This window comes from Propithecus coquereli, unplaced genomic scaffold (assembly GCF_000956105.1).
Source record: "Propithecus coquereli isolate 6110/MARCELLA unplaced genomic scaffold, Pcoq_1.0 Scaffold191, whole genome shotgun sequence".
In the NCBI taxonomy this organism is placed as follows: Eukaryota; Metazoa; Chordata; class Mammalia; order Primates; family Indriidae; genus Propithecus; species Propithecus coquereli.
In genome coordinates this window covers 1820893-1836287 of record NW_012143968.1, presented here as the reverse complement: position 1 = coordinate 1836287, position 15395 = coordinate 1820893, and the positions used below count along the sequence as shown (strand labels likewise).

The following is a 15395-nucleotide window of genomic DNA, read 5'->3' as shown; positions in this document are numbered from 1 at the left end:
AAGTTACTGTCTTATTAGCCAAAACTCAAAAAATATGAGTGGACAAACTTCTAATTCAGAATTTGTAGTAATTCAGATAGTGGCTATGTTAAAGTCTTTTCATAAAAATATCTTCTTTAGCAAATTAAAAGTATAACCAGAAATGTAAAAAAAAAAAAAAAAAGAATTTTTGTTATAATTGTAGTTTTTATAAGAAAGTAAAAATGAAATTAAATTTACCTTTCTTTCACTTTAGAGAGGTGACTGAAGTTCGTGAAGTCACCAGAAAATCAGTTCCTCGTAATTCCTTTGAAAGTGCTGAGTACGTTAAAGTCATAACAGGTTTATTAAATGCAAAAGATTTTCGTGATCGTATTAATGGGATTAAGCAGCTTTTATCAGATACTGAAAATAATCAAGAGCTTGTTGTTGGAAACATTGTGAAGGTAAGTACCTGTCAAAATTAATATTCATTTGAAATCTGCAGCCAATAAAATTCATCAGGGCAAGGTGCTGTGGCTCACGCCTATAATCCTAGCACTTTGGGAGGCCAAACGGGAAGGATCACTTGAGGCCACGAGTTCAAGACCAGCCTGGGCAATAGTGAGATCCCCATCTCTACAAAAATCAAAAATTAGCCTGGTGTGATGATGCATGCCTGTAATCCCAGCTACTTGGGAGGCTGAGGCAGAAGGATCACTTAGAGCCCAGGAGTTGGAGGTTGCAGTGAGCTACAGTGACGCCACTGCACTCTATTCAGGGCAACAGAGTAAGACTGTCTCACCAAAAACAAAGGAGACAACTGAACACCCCTCCTTTAAAAAAAAATAAAATAAAAAAATCAAAGAGCAAGGTATCATTGTTAATCAGCTTAAGAAGTAATAATAAAAATTGAACTCTGCAATTACATCTAAAATTTTCAACCAAACCTAAACTGAAACTAGGTCAAATCTCTGCAGTAATACTTGCATGTCTACTTCTGGTATGAATAGAGATAAAAACAGAAACTTTTCTTAAATTCTTCGATTTAGCTAAGTTAACCTGCACCTTCCAGAAAATAGCATGTTTATCATATTTGCAATAAGTCAATTATCTGCCTACTGAACCATATTTCTCATCCTTTATTAAGATGTCTTTTGGGATGATTTTTGAAGCCTTTTTTTTTTTTTTTGCTACAAGAAAATTCTTCACTTAGATTTAGCATCCAAATTTTTATAAAGTTCCTGTTGTCTAAGTTCAGGTTAAATAGGATGTTTTGTGTGTATGTTTAAACTGAGTAAAGCAGGAGAAATATTATGAAATGCCAAGAGAATTTAAATGTAATAGTTATAAACATTATTTTACTTTAAATAATTTACCAATTTACTTTCAGATCTTTGATGCTTTTAAATCTCGACTTCATGATTCCAATAGTAAAGTGAATCTGGTGGCTCTGGAAACAATGTACAAAATGATTCCTTTACTTAGAGACAATTTGTCTCCTATAATCAACATGCTAATTCCAGCAATAGTGGATAATAATCTGAATTCCAAGAATCCAGGCATCTACGCTGCTGCTACAAATGTTGTTCAGGCACTAAGTCAGCATGTAGGTAAGAAATCTTACTTTGGTATTCAAATTGCTTTGACTTTACTTTCATACTTTCTGATTCCAGTTTGTTTTTTGGGTTTTTTTTTTTTCCCTCTTTTTTGAGGCAAGAGACTTGCTCTGTTACCCCAGGTAGAGTGCAGTGGTGTCACCATAGCTCGCCCGCAACCTCAAAACTTCTGGACTCAAGTGATCCTCCTGCCTGAGCCTCTCCAGGAGCTGGGACTACAGGCGGGCGCTAAGACACACAGCTACTTTCTCTATTTTTAGTAGAGACAGGTCTTGCTCTTGCTCAGGCTGGTCTCAGACTCCTGACCTCAAGTGATCCTCCTTCGTCAGCCTCCCAGAGTGCTAGGATTGTAAGTGTGAGCCACCTCACCTGGCCCTTGACATTCTTTTAATAGCATTTTCTTTTCACTAGCTTACTTTTTGGTAAGAATACAGTACATAATACAGATACAAAATATGTGTTAATTGACTATGGTATTGGTAAGGCTTCTGGCCAACAGTAGGCTATTAGTAGTTAACTTTTTGGTGAGTCAAAAGTTATACACAGATTTTCAATAGTGCAGGAGTCTCTTCCCCTAACCTCCGTGTTGTTCAATGGTCAGCTGTAATTATGTAAGACCTCTCTGTACTGTCTTTCCAACTTCTGTGAATCTATGATTATTTCAAAATTAAAACTTTTTCACTTGAAACTTGGACTTGGGGGGGAGTGGGGAGGCAAGGGCAACATACATAACCTAAACATCTATACCCCCATAATATGCTGAAATAAAAAAAAAAAAAATTAAAACTTTTTAAAAAATCAGTAAATGTAAAAACTGCCCCCCCAAAAAATCAGTTCTCTTTCTGCTTTTTGATAAACCTGTGCTATCATTTAGAACCAGATGCCTAAGAGATAAGCAATTCTTTTTTTAATACCATGTGATAGCTCCTTTAATGCTCTGTGAGATATTATTAGTTCTTGTTTGCTGAATATTACTCTATTACAGATTACTCTATTAATTTACTGTATTAAAGGTTACTCTATTAAAAACTAAAGGTTTTATAGAGAATTTTAAATAGTGATTAGCAATGTAGATTTTTAAAACTTAAAAGATTTGCACCCTAGAAATGAGTTTCTTTTCAATATTATTATATAATGGAGAATAACTAAGATCTCATTACTCTTTAAACGTATGTCTCTGTGTTCTTTTTGTTTAGACAATTACTTACTTCTACAGCCATTTTGCACAAAAGCTCAATTTTTAAATGGAAAAGCAAAACAGGATATGACGGAAAAGCTTGCTGGTAAAGACTTTTTAATTGTAATTTCTAAAGAAACATAAACAAAGAACTGATGAATATTTGAACTTAGTTTTAGAATAGCTACTAATTCAATATCAGTACCCATGAAGTATAAATAAATGGTGTAACGATCCACAAGAGGACCTTTTAAGACTTTTACCCCAGAAATTTTATTCAGAAGAATTTTATTCTTTTTTTCCAGTAAGTGTTTAATCTTTCTGTTAGTAGAAATAATACAGGAAAAATAAAAAGACATTAAAATCAAATATTGGTGCTCACAGAAAACTGCTATGGCAAAGTTATGTTTGATAAAATGTCCATGGGTGAAAAATGTATAAATTTTTATTTAACTACATTTGGAAAATATTGAGGTGAATTTCGAGTTTAATTCCTCTCTTTATCACTTTTGTCTGCACTAATCATCATATGCAGAATTCTAATACTGTACTTGAAGATCTCAATCTTTAAGAGGAGGGTTTTGTCTTTACTTTTCTTAACAAGCCTAACATTTTAGAACGAATGGCACGAGGAAGATGCTCAGTATATTTTAAGTGCTTTATAATTAGCAGAATTTGAACTTAATTGTTTAAAAACTCTCACTGTTTACCATATTTTTCTGTTTTAGATATTGTTATGGAACTTTATCAAAGGAAACCCCATGCCACAGAACAGAAAGTGTTGGTTGTTTTATGGCACCTCTTAGGGAACATGACAAATAGTGGCTCTCTGCCTGGAGCTGGAGGAAATATACGAACAGCCACAGCTAAGTTATCAAAAGCACTTTTTGCCCAGATGGGTCAGAATCTGTTACATCAGGCTGCATCTCAACCACCACATATCAAAAAGAATTTAGAGGAATTGCTCGACATGACAATTTTAAATGAGTTATGAATCTTTGATAAAATATGGTATGATGAACAAAACTGTTTACATGCTGACAAATGGAACTTTTTAAAAGTTATATTTTCAGTGCCTGTACTTCACGTTCAGTAAATTAAGTCAATGGCTATTTTTATTTGCAGCCTATGAGTACACATCTATCCTATATCACCCTACTACTTGTACCCATCACACAAAACCCTAAAATAATCAATATATCCTGTTATTCATGAAATCTGAGGCATGTGGGATAAATCCAATTTTAATATTTTTGAGAAAAGTCCTGCTCATTTGCACTATTCGATAGAAATTGCAATTTATTATCCTGTATGTACAATTAGATTTGTAATTAAAAGTATACTTTTTATGTAATCATGTTCTGCTATGTCTCATTACTCAGCCTTATTTTATGAAGTGCAAGTCATTGAACTATGTTATCACAAACTAAGTTTTATGTGCTATTTGTGAAAAACATGTATTTCTGAATCAGTCCACTAATATGATTATGCAGTATTAGCTTGCTTTTGCTGCCGTGTTAATGTGATATATTTGCTTACCTTTTGGGTTTAATTATCTGCATAATTGTGAAATTTAGTAGGTTATAATAAAGCATGACCAAAGTTTTAGAAAACATTAAACATTTTAAATGCACGTTTAAGAAAACGTGTTGAATGTAACTTCCCTATTTTTGTGTGTGAGCACTAAATTTTATTTCTATATGCCCTGACATTTATAAAGGTGTTATTTTGTTGCCCAGTTGTGTAATTCTCAAAAATAGTGCCAGGTCTTCTACAGCTTTTCTCAGAATTCTTGGGCTTACAAGTACTGTATGCATCTTAAAAAAGAAAAGGAATGTTATAAAATAAAAGGATTTATTTCTGTAGATGTGTGAGGTGTCCTATTTTTCCAACTTCCATATATGCTAATATGGAAAAAAATATATATTGTAATATTGACCTATTACTTTCACTTGATCTGCGTGACACAATATTTATCTATCACTATTAACCTAACAGTAGATCTGGGTTATCATTCTAGCTTTACAGGAAGTTATCTTTGTGACCTTAGGCAAGTCATATGCCAGGTCTGGGCCTCAGCTTTCTCATCTCTAAAATGTGAGGGCTGGACTAGATGATTTTTTTTTTGGCCATGCTAATCTTCTGTATCCTTCCCATTTTAGTATATGTGCTGCTGAAGCAAGCACAGGACTAGATGATTTTTAAGGTCCTGTCCTATTCTAAAATTTTATGATTTTATGTTTATTCTTTTTCACTGTGTAAATAACCAGTTTTCTAATGCATTTGGCTGCTTTTCAAATTGCGATTCTTTGTATTTATCCACAACTTCTGAGAAAAATACAGGTTTCACTGCTATTTGAAGCTGGGCTAAAAGAAGTGTAAAGATTTGGCTAATTTTTTATATACACTGTTATATAATTACATACATACTTTAAAAATGCCTTATATTCTAAGTGTATTTTATTGTAGTCCTATAGTTTATATCTAGAGTTGGCAAACTTTCTGTATAGGGCCAGAAAGCAAATATTTTTGGCTTTGTAAGCCACAGAAAAATTATGACCTTTTTTTCTTATTTTAAACAATCCTTTAACAATGTAAAACACATTCTTAGTGCAGGCCATGGAAAAACAGCCCTCTGGCATAGTTTGCCAACACCTGATTTAGACACTTTTGACTTCAGTTGTAAGTCTGAGATCATCACTAAATTTTGCTTCAACCCTTCTTGATATGCATCATTGAAACAATAGTTATAGATTTTGTTTTATTAAATAGATTTTGTTTTATTAATTATGACCACTGCCCTTGTGTCATTGCATTTGTGCTAGCTAAATTTGCAGTATTCCTTGTTGGATAAATTGAAAGTAAACTTTAAATTTTAAAGGCAAAAGAAGACCATTACTTTATGTATAACTTATTTTGAATAGATACAGTTTGAATTTTTCACTGACAAAAAGTACAGTCAATATAATCACTACAAATAATGTGGAAACTACTTCACATGATCTGATCTTTACTTCACACTATCTCTTATTACAGAGAATATATTAATGTTAACAAGAGACCCAAGCCTAAAGATTTTCTATATTTTAGTGACTTCTTCATATTGACCTCTCACAAGTCTAGCACTTTGTTATTAAGAACTAACCAGGGCTCAGCTCACATCTGTAATCCTAGCATTTTGAGAAGCTGAGGTGGGAGGATTACTTGTGGCCAGGAGTTCCAGACCAGCCTGAGTGAGACCCCATCTCTACAAAAAATAGAAAAATTAGCCGGATGTGGTGGCACCCTCCTGTAGTCCCACCTACTCAGGAGGCTGAGACAGGAGGATGGCTTGAACCCAGGAGTTTGAGGTTGCAATGAGCAAGACTGATGCCACTGTACTCTACCCAGGGCAACAGTGTGAGACCCTGTTTTAAAAAACAACAACAAAAAAAGCTGTTATAAAACCAGAAGTCAACAAAGAATTGGAGACTGACCATTGATTGAAAGAACTAAGGAAGGGCTTTTTAACTAAAAAAAAAAAAAAAAGGTCTATACTTTGGAAAAAAGACAGTTTTATTTTTCATAAAGGGTTTTACAGCCCGCAGTCCCACAATGGCCATTCTGGCAGACTGGGAAACTGTTTCAGGCCACAAGCTGGGAACACGTGCTTCAAGGGAGAGACAAAGGGGACAGGATTTTTTACTGAACAAGGTGGCTAAATATTGAAAGGGTGAATGAATGACTCAAAGGACACATTTCACACGCAAGCTACGTGGGAGCAACAAGGCTGGTTTATTCACCCGGGTGGGGATGGGCTGAATCCAAAAAGAGAGTCAGCACAGAAGGGGGTTTAGTGAGGGTTCTTATAAACGGGGATAGCAAACTCCCTCCCATCTGCCCTGTTCAGTTCTTTGTTTCTGGGCCAAACTGGCTGGTGAAGAATTGCTTCCTGCTATGTGCAGCAGAGGATGGTGGGCAGAACAGCAGTTGGTAGTAAATTCTTCAAACAACCAACTCCTTGTGCCCCTTTGCCCCAATCGCATCCATCTTTCTGTTCTGGCTTCGTCCTTATCAGGAGAGCTAGAGAGGGATAGCCTTGGTCTCCATCAGGGAGGGAGGAGGAAGGAATGCTGACTGCAGCTGTCTATCAGATCTACTAGGGAGAGATAAACTTCGTCTCCATCAGGGAGGGAGGGGGAAGGAATGCTGGCTGTAGCCCTCTGCCAGATCTACAAAGTCCAGGGACTCCCCAGACTCCTGTGGCTATTGTTTTACAAGCCTAAGTTTTGCATTAACCACATTCTGTCCTATACATACTTTTCAGGTTCCCGCCTGGAATAAACCTAACAAATATTATGTCATTAAATATGAAATATCCGATTTTGAATCAAAAGTGTAGTTTATCATATCTGAAACAAGAAGCAGTGCAATTAATCAAAGTATGCACTTAAACTATCGACACAGTTTTGCCATCTTCATGGTAGCTTGTTTATGCCAGCAGCAAAGAAGCCTGGAGAGGGAGTGGCGATGCAATCGGGAAAGTCATTTTCCACACCTTGTTGAGAATTGAATTTTCTTTGCAAGAAGTGGTCCAAAGCCTGAAAGAAGTGGTAATCGGTCCAAAGTCTGGTGAATACAGTGGATGACAGAGAATTTCCAAGTCCAGCCTCTATAGTCTGAGCAGCTTGTTTGTGTGACATGTGGTCAAGCGTCATCTTGCAAAAGGATTGGCCTATCTTGACCAATCTCGGCTGCTTAATTGCAAACATCCTCATCATTTTGTTCAGATGGTTGCAGTAGACATCCACTGTAATCGTCTGATCAGGTTTCATGAAGCTGTAGTGGATAATACCAACACTGGACCACCAGACAGACACCATTAGCTTTTTTTTGATAAATATTTGGTTTTGGACTTCAAGTGTTTCTGCACTACATCTTTCTCCAACCATTGTGCCGAATGCTTGTGATTGTCAAAAAGAATCCATTTTTCACCACACGTAACAATACAGTGTAGAAATGGTTCACCTTTATGTCGTGACAGCAAAGAAAGGCAAGCTTCGAGACAATCTCTCTTCTGATGCTCATTTAATTCATGCGGAACCCATCTATCCAGCTTCTTTACCTTGCTGATTTGTTTCAAGTGGTCCAATATTGCTGGAATAGTAACGTCAAACCTTGTTGTTAATTTATTCATAGGTTGAGATGGCTTCGCTTCCACCACAGCTTTCAGCTCATCATTTTCCACCTTGGTTTCAGGTCACCAGCATGGCTCATTTTCAAGATTAAGATCACCAGAACAGAACTTCTGAAACCATTGACACATTGTGTGTTCATTAGCCTCATCCTTCCCAAACACTTTGTTGATGTTTTCAAGCTGTCTGCATGCATTCCATTGGTTCCCTGATGGAACTCATATTTGAAAATAAATTTTTGACTTATCCATGGTTTCACAAAAATTACTCTAAAAAAAACTTGAAATATAATCATAAGCCAAAACATATGTTTGATTTTTTTTTATTTTTTTTATTTTTTCAAGTGAAAGAACTCACTACCTTCAGACCAGCCAAAAACATGTGTTTGAAAGACTGAGGGTGTGCCTTCACAATAAAAAATAAAACAAGAAGTGTCAGTGAAATGTCAGAGATATCAACTGTCAAACTTAGTACTTAAGGAAATCGGACATTGTATACTTAATAACCTAATATATATATTCAACAAGCTATAAGAGGAGCATGAATATTTATGACCAGAAAACATGTGCATGTGTAATAGTGCTTTATATCTTCCATCCTGTCATCCTTGGAAACTCAGGGTTTTTTTTGTTTTTTGTTTTTTGTTTTGAGACAGAGTCTTACTCTGTGACCCAGGATAAAGTGTCGTGGTGTCAGCCTAGCTCACAGGAACCTCAAATTCCTAGGCTCAAGTGATCCTCTTGCCTCAGCCTCCTGAGCAGCTGGAACTACAGGCATGTACCACCACACGTGGCTAACTTTAACTATTTTTAGTAGAGATGGGGTCTCACTCTTGGTCAGGCTGGTCTCGAACTCCTGAACTCAAGGAATCCTCCTGCCTTGGCCTCCCAGAGCGCTAGGATTACAGGCGTGAACCACCACACCCAGTCTGGGAACTCAGTTTTAAAATTTTTCTGGGGTCTCCTTGGCCAAGAGAGGTCTGTTCAATTAGGGGGGCTTAGGATTTTATTTTTAGTACACAAGGTGAAGGCCTGAATAAGTATTTACTTGGAATAAAGGAATGTTTATAAGCAGTGATAATTACAAGAGTCTAATCCCACCAATGTAATTGGACCCAAGTCCAGCTACTCAGAGAGTTGGTGACATGAAAAGCAGGTTTAGAGATGAGAGTTGATGACAGGAAAAGTGAGTTTATTCAAGAGCCAGCAACCCGAGGAGAGGCAAACTTGTAGCAAAGTCCATGTCCATCTGGTGGTCTGGCTGGCATCAGCTATACTGCATCAAAATTAAAGGTTAACTGCTCAGCATTTTCCTCCAGGAGGGAGTATTGGTTTCAGAGTTAGTTGCTCAAGGTCAGTTCCTGGGAATTCTTACATAAACACAGTTAGGCACTGGGAAAGAATTATTAGTTAGCTTTGAGATGGAGTGACTTTTACTGTTATATCAGCACTGCAACTAAAAAGTAAAAGAAAAAATTTTGAATTATGTATTTACCCAATGGAATTCATATCGTACAGTTGTTAAAGTTATGTTTTAGGTACTTACCACAGGACAATGTACACAGTGCGTTAAAGGAAAAATGCTTGACCACAAAATAAGTACAGTATCTCTATTTATCAATACATGTGCACATAGACAATAGAACTAGTATTATATACTCAGACACATTAATAGTGGTAATCAGTGGATAAGGAAGTTATTTTAATTTTTTTCAGTGTACTTTTCTGCAATTTCTTTCTTTTTTTTTGAGACAGAGTCTTGCTCTTGTTGTCCAGGTTACAGTGCAGTGGTGTCATCATAGCTCACTGCAACCTCAAACTCCTGGGCTTAAGCAATTCTCTTGCCTCAGCCTCCAGAGTAGCTGGGACTACAGGTACACACTATCACACTCAGTTAATTTTTCTGGTTTTTGTAGAGCCAGGGTCTCAATCTTGTTCAGGCTGGTCTTGAACTCTTGTCCTCAAGCAATCCTCCCACCTAGGCCTCCCAGAGTGCTAGGATTACAGGCATGAGCCACCAAGCCTGGCCTATTTCTTTTTTTTTTTTTTTTTTTTTGAGACAGAGTCTCACTATGTTGCCCGGGATAGAGTGCCGTGGCGTCATCCTAGCTCACAGCAACCTCAAACTCCTGGGCTCAAGCAATCCTTCTGCCTCAGCCTCTCAGTAGCTGGGACTACAGGCATGAGCCACCATGCCCGGCTAATTTTTTTCTATATATTTTTAGTTGTCCAATTAATTTCTATTTTTAGTAGAGACGGGGTCTCGCTCTTGCTCAGGCTGGTTTCGAACTCCTGAGCTCAAACAATCCGCCCGCCTCGGCCTCCCACAGAGCTAGGATTACAGGTGTGAGCCACCGCGCCTGGCCCCTGGCCTATTTCTTAATTTCTTAGTAAAGGGAATGTCCCTAGCACTCAGGAGACATAGTTACAGATGCGTGGAAGGTTGTCCATGAATTTTTCACCCTAACATTCCTACTAAACAAAGGATTAGAACTATTCCTGGATGTTAAAGTTAGCATATTTAATCGATATATACATATATAAATTTGTATGCTTATGTACATTAATATGCATATATAAGTATATGTATATTAATATTACACATATATATTTAGCCTAATCTAAAATTATTTCCTCCTCAGTCTGGTACTTAGAAATTTCTCGTGTATTCTCCATATTTTTTTCAGCATAAATTTGTAAAGTCTCAATCATCTTGCTATAGAAGTTATAATTGGCCCTCAGGATATGCTGGAATCTGATGCTGGTGTTAGTTTAGAAAAAAATGATGGGTACTGGGAACGGGGAATGAGAAAAATTGGCCTCCTCTTACAAGATAACTCTTTTAGATGAAGTCTACACAGATTTTTTTCTTTCTTTTTCGTTTTTTTTTTTGAGGAGAAGGAAAGAGGAGTTTATTAATTTGCCGGCAAATCAGGAGGTTGGCAGATTCCTGTCTCAAAGTACCGACATCCTCTATGCAGATTTCTAAATGATGTAGTAACAGTCTCCTCAGACTGGAAGGGTTGCTGCTTCTGTTTGGTGAGTGAGACTCAGTGATTGGTTATGAGCTCAGGGTACTCCATATTATTTAAATTCTGCCAGGGACTTGTTCCATTTTTTTGGTCCTGCTGTTTCATGAGTAATGCTTTACTCTTGACAGAAGAGTCCTGACAAGACTATGAATTCAACTGATATTGTAATTTGGCAACCTGTGGACACAAACTTTCAGTTTGGCTATTTTTAGTTTACCATATTAGTGGATCTGAAATGTGCATTTCATGGCCCCTGTAGGAGTCACCAGACATATTTGTTCCACTTCTAATTGAAGATAAGTAATTTCTGCTATAAGGGATAAAAATGATCATCCTAAAAACAAAAGACTGAACAATGATGGAACTGCTTGGCAAAAATATGGGTCTATAGTATTAACCCCTCTTTCATTTCTGATTTTAATTTATGGATCATTCAGTCTTTGGGTCGCTTTTCAGATTTTACCCTTTCCTCTTTTCTGCTAAAATATCTGAATATAGGAGAGGGATCACTGTGTCATTGATGCAGTCCTCAGTTCTACTGACCTTGTTGGTCTCAGCCTCAGTGTGTATAGACTAGACTGCACCATGGACTGGGCCATTGACCCAGCCTTTTAGGCTTGTACTGTTGGTACCCATCACCAGAATCTGCACCTGGTCCTTTCCCTTTGCTCCTGAAATTTCTACTTGACTCCCTTTGCCCTTTTGGCACCTCTTTGTTCTTTTAGTGGTCACAGGAGAAACTGAAAATCTCTTATACAACATGAGCAGGCCATGGTGAGAAGGAAGTGTGTCTCAAACTGAGCTATCTAGCCCAAAATAATTCTTTCCTTTTTCCAGCAGAATCATTGAGACTTGCTCCAACTAAGACCAATTACAAATATGGTTTCATAACCCTGTGACGAGAGAACACCAAAGACCTGGAATAGGGAAATGGCGAAAAAAAAAAAAAAAAAGATAAGAGATTAAAACACAAATATCTCTTTCATTTGGACATTTGTAAAGCTGTGAAAACATTATACAAATTAATAATCTAATAAACTATCCAGAAAGAGGTACAACAGGATCCAAATAAATAACTCACAGGAAGACTGACTAAGGAGATACCATCTGAAGCAAATCTTAAAGATCAAGTAATCCTAGAGAGGAAACAAGCTTGATATTGTATTTGGGTTTAAATCTCCTGGAGCTACAGTTTTAAGTTTACTTGCTTTACCAGTAAGGAGAAACACTAAATATAGGAGTCTGTTTCTAATAAAAGAGCCACCACAATTTATTTAATGATGGATTTATTTATAATGTAAATGAACAAATTCCATTCCCCAGACCAAATATATTCTGTAAATTAAATGATCCATGTGGCGTTTTCTACACCTTTTCAATGCATGTTACATTTTGAAGAGAATAAACAGGAACCTTGTACTAAATAGCTCAGAAAGAAATTGTGATTAACAATAGGTATCACAAGAAACATTTTCCTCTTTTATCAATCAGGACCCCAGAAGGAAATAGATAACAAACCAAAATCATGATAATTTGAGAAGGGACTATTTACAAAGGCAGGGTTTAGGGAAACCCAGAACCTGGAAGAAGAAAGAGATGTGGAGAGGGCCACCTTGATCAGACCTGAGATTCCCACATGGAGGGAGCCAGGGAATAAATACTGTGGCCTCACTCTTCCCTTCCATTCTGTCAGGACTCTGTGTTGGCCATACCTAACCAGAAACAAGGGAGAAGAGAACACATCGATGCGTCTATCAGGGTGTTTCACGGTGAGCACCTTGTATGTAAACCCATCTTCAATGGCCAGGAGAGCTGAGAGGCCAAAGAAAGAGGCTGACAAATCTAGTTAGTTTCTCAGAAAGAAACTTGTAATAGGGATTTAAGAACAGAAGCCATGTATCAGGCAGCCTCAATACGGTGCATTCCTACACCTGGCCCTCCACAAACTATCCTTTATACAGGAAGCTTTTTTGGAAAAACAGGTGTAGCTGGTCATGTCTCAGACCATTTTGCAAACATTGTGACCACCGGGGAAGTTAGATACGTCTCTTTATGAGGGGTTATCTATGTTACAGGCATTGTTTTTTGACCTTTCTGTGGGAATGCCTTGGCATGTAGAAGTCAAACATCCCATCCTCCATTATGGCAGTTTTACTTTAAGATGGCATTACTCTTGCTATGTAACAAGCTGTTCTCCTACAAAGGGTCAATCTCTTCAGAGAAGAACAGGGCAGACAGTTGATCTGGAGTGGCAAAGGCAAGAAATACATTACATGAATAAACAACATCTTTTCCCTTCTGTCAGATTTCTTTGTTCTCCCTCTTTCTGAGACCACCTGACTATAAACACTGTATTTTAGAGCCCACTACCTCCTAAACCACATTATTTGGTATAATATCTTTTTTCTTCCCAAAGCTTATGATTTGGATATACAATTTTTTAAAGTCATCTAAGGCTAAATCAATATTTCAAATAATTTATATTTTTATTAGTGGGGAGCACATTCTAGGTAGAGGGAAAAGCACATTGAAAAGACTCATAAAAGGGTTCTGGAAACAGTGGGTTCTATGGGGTTAGAAACACTGAGAAGGCTGGTGTGATTATGAAAGACTGTATTTTTAGTGTGAAAGAGTTTAGGTTTTTCTTACAAACAGTGGGGGAAACCAGCCAAGGTTTTTAAGCAAGAGAGGGAGAGCAAAAAAGGTAAAGTGTAGAAAACTAGATAAAGGGAAATAATGAATCTACAGTGAATAAAGTTGAAGAAGCAGGTGGAGTTTTACAAAATGGCTATTCAAGGGGATGGGATCTCAGAGATAATCTTATTTACTGATGAAGAATTTGAGGCCACCTTAGGAAAGACGGAAAGAACTAGAAAGGGAGTGAAGGCTGTGCTAGTCAAAGCCACTAACTAACAGGGCTGACAGTAAACTCTGGCCTTTCTTCCCAATAAATCACTCCCATAACTCTCCTTCCCATAGCAAACGACAATGATTAAACCTGTAAAAAGCATGGCCACACTGTCAGAGAATCCAAAAAAGTTACCTTGAAGAGCAGAGGAGGCAAATGGAAAGGGAAGGCTGCAACTAGGTGCAGTTTAATCGAAGTGAAAGGTAGAAAAGAAGATTGAATTTGATATTTGGAAGCAAAGATGCTGTTGAGGGAATTTATGATTAACAGGGTTGTGGACAGGAAACACTACCTTGCAGAGAAACATTTCTGGAAGCAAAGAGATTCCAAAGGGGACAGTGAGAGTCCGATTGGGATATTACTGACCCCTGAGTAAGAGATTACATGGTAAGTGATGGATGAATGCAGGGGCACAATTGTAACAGAATCTTAAAGGGAGAGAGACCAGATCTGAAAGAAGAAAAAAAAAATTTAAAGTGGGGATGGGGGGTACAACTGAGGAAAACCACTACAATTGTCAATACAAAGCTCCCTCCATTTGTCCAGAAGATAATTTTACATATCCTAAAAAAATTGTTTTTTATGATTTAATTTTTTCCCCGAGGAGACGTAGCCTGGGCTATAAAATGAAGGTGCGTTTCCTATATATCCCTTTAATAGTGGCAAAGATTCTTTGCTTGGCCAACTTTAGTCTGGTTTCTGAATCTTCTGCTAGGCCCATCATCTGTGCATGTCCTTGTAAAATCTAGTTGTAGCAAAGAAACTTGCTAAGTCAGTTTAGCAAGAACCCCCCATCCTGGGTATCTGATGGTTCCCAATACCTGATCAGGTTCCTCGTCTCCACCACTCCCCAGGTGACATCTGATTATCCTGGCCTGTCTTTAGCCAGAATGCTCCTCGCCCCTGATACTTCCTCTTAGTAATTTTCCACCCACTTACCTCTGCTCCTTGGCTATGCATTCCCACTTGCCCATGCTGTATTGGGAGTTGAGCCCAACATCTCTTTCCCCATTGCAAGATTGATTCGCAGGCATCCCTATACCTATTCTCATGGTCCTGAATCAATCTTCCTTACCGTGCCTTGACAAGTGTCACTGGATAGTTTTTCCTGTAACGACAGTCTTTTCTGCAAACCCTGAAATCCACGACTGTTTCCTCTTCAGGAAACCTGAGTGGGTCGAGAATCCATACTATCTTGAAATTTGAGGGTTTAAGGCTGAATTTCTGCCCATTTTCATTTTCAGGTAAATTTTTAGGAGTAAAGCCTGGGCAATTGTTGGGAAACCTTGCCCCAAAAGAATAACGATATTCACTTTTTCGGGGGGTGAGGGAGCGTTGTCTGTGTTTAAGATTAGGGGCGAGAAAGGCCCTAAGGCCGGTTTTTTTTGGGCTGGGAATTCCCCGCGGGTAGAAAGCCAGGTCCGAGCCGGCGGCGGGGGTGGGGCTGGAGCCGCCCGGACAGTCTTCAGCCCCGGGAGGGCGAGGCCTGCGCCCTGCGGACCCACGTGACTCTTTCGCCTCCCGGGAC

At 38.0% G+C, this 15395-nt stretch overlaps 1 protein-coding gene across 2 annotated transcripts in view; it reads left to right on the top strand.

Annotated features, from left to right (window-relative positions):
- FAM179B (family with sequence similarity 179, member B) overlaps positions 1-4616 on the top strand; it is a 132180-nt gene extending 127564 nt beyond the window's left edge. The window contains exons 17-20 of one of the 2 annotated variants that reach the window (XM_012642963.1): positions 236-425; positions 1352-1571; positions 2774-2860; positions 3483-4616. In XM_012642963.1, the coding sequence (XP_012498417.1) occupies positions 236-425; positions 1352-1571; positions 2774-2860; positions 3483-3748 (763 nt within the window). In that variant the 3' untranslated portion in view covers positions 3749-4616. The remainder of the gene's footprint in view (positions 1-235; positions 426-1351; positions 1572-2773; positions 2861-3482) is intronic. The other variant, XM_012642964.1, reaches the window with a different exon arrangement.
- The last annotated feature ends 10779 nt before the right edge of the window (positions 4617-15395 follow it).